We start from the raw sequence: 4,459 nt of genomic DNA on the forward strand, positions 1-4,459 counted from the left end.
GTGTGTTATTATTATTTATATAAAAGAGAAGTATTGTTATTTATATAAAAGAGAATGATAATAAAAATTCTCCACACATTCATTATGTTTCCATATTACTCGTGACTTGTGCTGTATTGGATATATATTTGGACAGAAGTTTTTGGTATATTCGAAATGTTGAAATTGTTTTGTTAAAAAACTTTATAAGGAAAAATGTATTTCTCATTTTAGTTTTTTTACATATGCGTATTTATATATGTAATAAGTAAAATTACCGATTTTAAGACATTTAAAATCAATAAATATAATAAGTCAAACCACTTAATCACCACATAAAAATATGAATGTTTAAGTTCTTATTAAAATACACAATTTTACATTCACTTTATGTATCTTTGGCACAATTGCCCCTAGTCGGCACGTGTAGATTTTTTGTTATCAATTCCAAGCAGAGCCATATCCAACAAAAAACCATAAAAATCCCTATGTATCTACCGAATAATTTACTTAACAGATTATAATCATAAAAAAAAATGCATTAAATTGTAAGCAGATGTTACGATCACAATTTTTATAAATCCAACCGTTTTTTAATATTTTGCATAGATTGCCCAACTATCTTTTATTTAAATATTGTGTGGAATGTAGATATATTAAAAGCTGTAAATGTACCCCACAACTATGTAAGTACACCTAAGTAATTTTGTAACGTGCAAAACGGAGAACAAAAAGACCCCCGTAAGAGCCCGCAAGCACAAAAGTTGTTTGAGGCGCTCGTTTGCAGTCGTTTGCGGAATTGAAAGAAGTAGTTCACTAACTAAGCAACGTAGCTTACCGAGCACGGACAAGTCGGAGAACTCAGACATTAATGACACCTTATAACTGCAACTGCGAAGTTACTGCAGCTCTCACTCAGTACCAACCAATTATTGCTGTAATTTATGCTAAATCGGGATACAGGGTTTGCGCGAGTTCATTGTTATGCAACAGGATTTAAAACTACGACAGAGCGCTCAATACAAAAGTGGAACGGGAATGTCATTTAAAACTTTCCGTATTTACAATAGAAAACTCTAATGTTTTTGTGAGTTCGTACTGATTCTCCTTTTTATTTATCCAAGCGAAAGTTCTCATAATTGATTTGGTGAAGCCCTTATAGCCTAAGTACGATTACCAGAGATTAAATCGCTCTTCTAGGCATACATGGATGTTTGTATAAGCGCAATTTAATGAAGTATTCAACAGTATTTAAGTATTATAATGTTATGTAATATTTCAAGTTCCTTTTTCTTTATATATAATGAAGTATGTGAAAATAGGGCTGCAATAGTAAAGCAAAAAAACTCGTCCTCATTCCACATGCAGGAAAATGTAATGTCAGTGCGGGTTGTATTTAATATCGTCGTAATAGCGCGAGATGAGAATAAAAATGTGTCGAGCACGATCTACAGCGCCGCACGCACTCATCCAACTAGATAAATTATAATGATTCTCCCTGGAAATCAGCAGAATACTAAACATTCCCTTTTTATAAATACACATATTGCGTATAATAGTGTGTATCTTGTAATAATTAATTTGCATTCTTTTTAGGTTGTATTTTAATAATTAACTTTACTACTTGAAATTAGAGTACTATTTTTGTTCTTCACAGTCAAATAGTTTGAGGGTGGAAAGGGGTTAACAAATTGAATTTTTTAAGTAGAACTATATAAAATTGTACTATCAATCTTACCATATCTGCTATTCAGTCCATTTACATACAAAGTAATTGGGCTAAAAGTGAAGCAAGGATGACAAATGGCCAATAAAGGCTGCTGATTTCTGATTGAGGCATTTTTTACGAATGAACCACAAGATGGAAAATCGAATATTCTCCATTAATTGAGTCTGTTTCATTTTTAGTGCAGGGCATTAATCAAAAAGTCAAATGTCTAACTGCTTTTGATTAAGTAGTCGCTTTGCGTTTGATATAATGCCAGATGCTTTTTGCGAGCTTTGTTATGTTATACGAGTATAACATTAAGCTAGGACTATAATGATAATTTTGGTTTGCTTGAGGGATGAACGATGGATTATAAAAATTAAATAACGTTGCTATTTTATGGTTCTTAACTCAAATAAATTCCTAAGATGTTAACAGGACGACGCAAGGGTTTGAATTCATATCAAGAGACAAATAAAACAGCAAGTTCTTTTAGTTAAAAATTTATTTAATATCCAGTATCCATTGTAAAATGATAAAATTTAAATAAAAGTTCCATGATATCATATTGAAAATAAACTAATAAACATGTTATAAATTAAAAAAAAATTAAAGCCTTTATTCACAACAAAATAAATATCTTACTAAAGTGTAAAGCTCGCTTTAAATACTAAATATACAGAAATTGACTAATATTTTTATATTACTTACAAAATGATAAATTACGGCCGAAGTTTGGATAGTATAAGGAATAAATAATTGAATAAACGTCAAATACAAATTGGTATTAAACCTGAAACCGGGCATGTTAGAAACATTTCTAGTGGCTTATCACCGTTGTCATACTTCGACTGTAATATGAATAAGTATCCTAAATAAAATGTACGTATTAGCCATTCAAATTTGTGAGATTATTTATTATCACAGTGTACAGCAAAAATCAAGCAATATTTAGAACGTGATAAAGAGTTTATTACAAAATATTGAGTATCGCGTAAACAAATACTGGAGGATAAGAAATATAATCAGTATAACAAAATAGTTGTAAAATAGGATATGCTGAGTAATATGTAATTGTTTTATGGAACTTCAGTGTTACACGGATGCTTTACTACAGGCATTAATGTCGCCGATACTTTTAACGCGTCTATGTCTTCTTTGTTTGACGGCCGAGTCGTCGACAGATTTGCTCGGCAGAGGCGAGCTCACTCGGTGAGCGTGATCCGCTCTTTGTCCGTATCTGAAAGTAGACTTTTATCAAAACTGCACGGTTCACTTTTGACGTCTCACAAAGACTGAGATTAATAACTGTGTCCAGTTGTATGGGAATGAAGTGAATTTTCATGGAAAATATATTCATAATAATCTCATGACGGATAAATTGAATTACGTATTATAAACTACAATTCAGAAACAACAAATAAATGTAATCGCCTAATCGACTAAATTGGTATTATTTTACATATAAAACACACTCACATCTTTTCAAACTAACACGAATACGTAAAATCGATAGGCTATTTGTTTTTGAACAAATTCAGGTTTCACTTTTACGATACACACTATATCACCAATTCTAAAACTCACCTATGAGTGATTCCTTCTTTAATTTCATTCAATCTCTGCAGGCTATCTCTCGTCGACACACTCGATTGCGAGTACAAACTCAGCGGAGTGTATATTGGTTCATATTCTTGTAAAGTAGGGGGAGGAGCATATGTCATACTGAGCTGAGATAGGGTCCTGCCCCCTATGGGAGGGGAGTAACACATCTGGTACGACTGACCTAAACTTAGGACACTCGAACTCTCGCTAGAACTAGATGGTGAGGTTCTTTCGTGTTTGGATTTTAATGCCCCTAATGCTCTTGTTATTGAACCCTGAAATTGTAAATTATTAACACCTCATTCAATATCTGACATATGAAATTGAATTTAAACATTCAACTTAAAGATCATTAAGAGCTTAGTGATGAAATTTTATATAGCTTATACTAAAAAGCTAGTTTAGTTGCATTACTTGACTATTACATATTTTTTTCATAAAAACTTTCCGTGCGTCAACATTTTCGTAAATATAAAATACGTACCCTTAAGCTATGCCGTCTCGAGTCAGCATTAAAATCAATTCCAGGTAAACCAGTGGCTACAGATCTCGAAAATGGTCTACCTAACATTCTTATTTGATGTCCGAACATATTCCTGAAAATATTAAGAAACACGTCAAGATTTAGAATGCTATGTCCAACGTTTTGAGAAAAGCTAGACACCAGCCAGCAATAATTTCGGTATAGTTATTTTTTGCCGTTAGATACATCTTTTCTCTAACACAGAAAGCTTCATGCAAAATATTTTGCACATGTTTTTATTTCACACCCTATTTATTATTTCTTTAAAATGATAAATGAACTGAAGATTATGTTAACATTAAATAAATCCAGCTCACACCAAAAGCATGATGCACAGGAAAGAATACAAATCATGCTAATGTGTACAAAATAGTGAAAAATGACCTAGCTCAACTGAGAATATTACGGAAACCAAAAAATAATATTGTATTTTAATTCAAAGGCAAATCAGTTATTTCAGAAGACGATTCAATGGATATTCAAATTGATCTTTCTTATTAAGGAAAAATTACTACCAAATTTTGCTACAAAATAGTGCTATAATCTGATAACTAACAAAAAGTGTATTAGTTTTTTTTAATTCATTTCGAATTTGTATAGGATACAAATTTGATAACAATATTATTCTTTAGTCATACGAAATA

The 4,459-nt window shown here is 31.5% G+C and overlaps 1 protein-coding gene across 1 annotated transcript; it reads right to left on the reverse strand.

Moving 5' to 3' along the window:
* Positions 1–2,345: 2,345 nt before the first annotated feature.
* Positions 2,346–4,416, reverse strand: LOC119830862. The gene is made up of 3 exons (XM_038354033.1): positions 3,777–4,416; positions 3,275–3,567; positions 2,346–2,927 (listed from the first exon to the last, which is right to left on the reverse strand). Exons 1-3 carry the CDS (start codon positions 3,882–3,884, stop codon positions 2,783–2,785), a joined length of 546 nt encoding a protein of 181 aa, XP_038209961.1. The 5' UTR covers positions 3,885–4,416; the 3' UTR covers positions 2,346–2,782.
* Between the last annotated feature and the right edge of the window lie 43 nt (positions 4,417–4,459).

Source organism: Zerene cesonia, chromosome 12, assembly GCF_012273895.1.
Source record: "Zerene cesonia ecotype Mississippi chromosome 12, Zerene_cesonia_1.1, whole genome shotgun sequence".
NCBI lineage: Eukaryota > Metazoa > Arthropoda > Insecta > Lepidoptera > Pieridae > Zerene > Zerene cesonia.

Coding starts and splice junctions, on each gene's coding strand:
- LOC119830862 (XM_038354033.1), bottom strand. CDS start 3,884: ATGTTCGGACATCAAATAAGAATGTTAGGTAGACCATTTTCGAGATCT. Junction 3,568..3,776: donor CGAGACGGCATAGCTTAAGG/GTACGTATTTTA, acceptor TTACAATTTCAG/GGTTCAATAACAAGAGCATT. Junction 2,928..3,274: donor AAAGAAGGAATCACTCATAG/GTGAGTTTTAGA, acceptor GTCTACTTTCAG/ATACGGACAAAGAGCGGATC.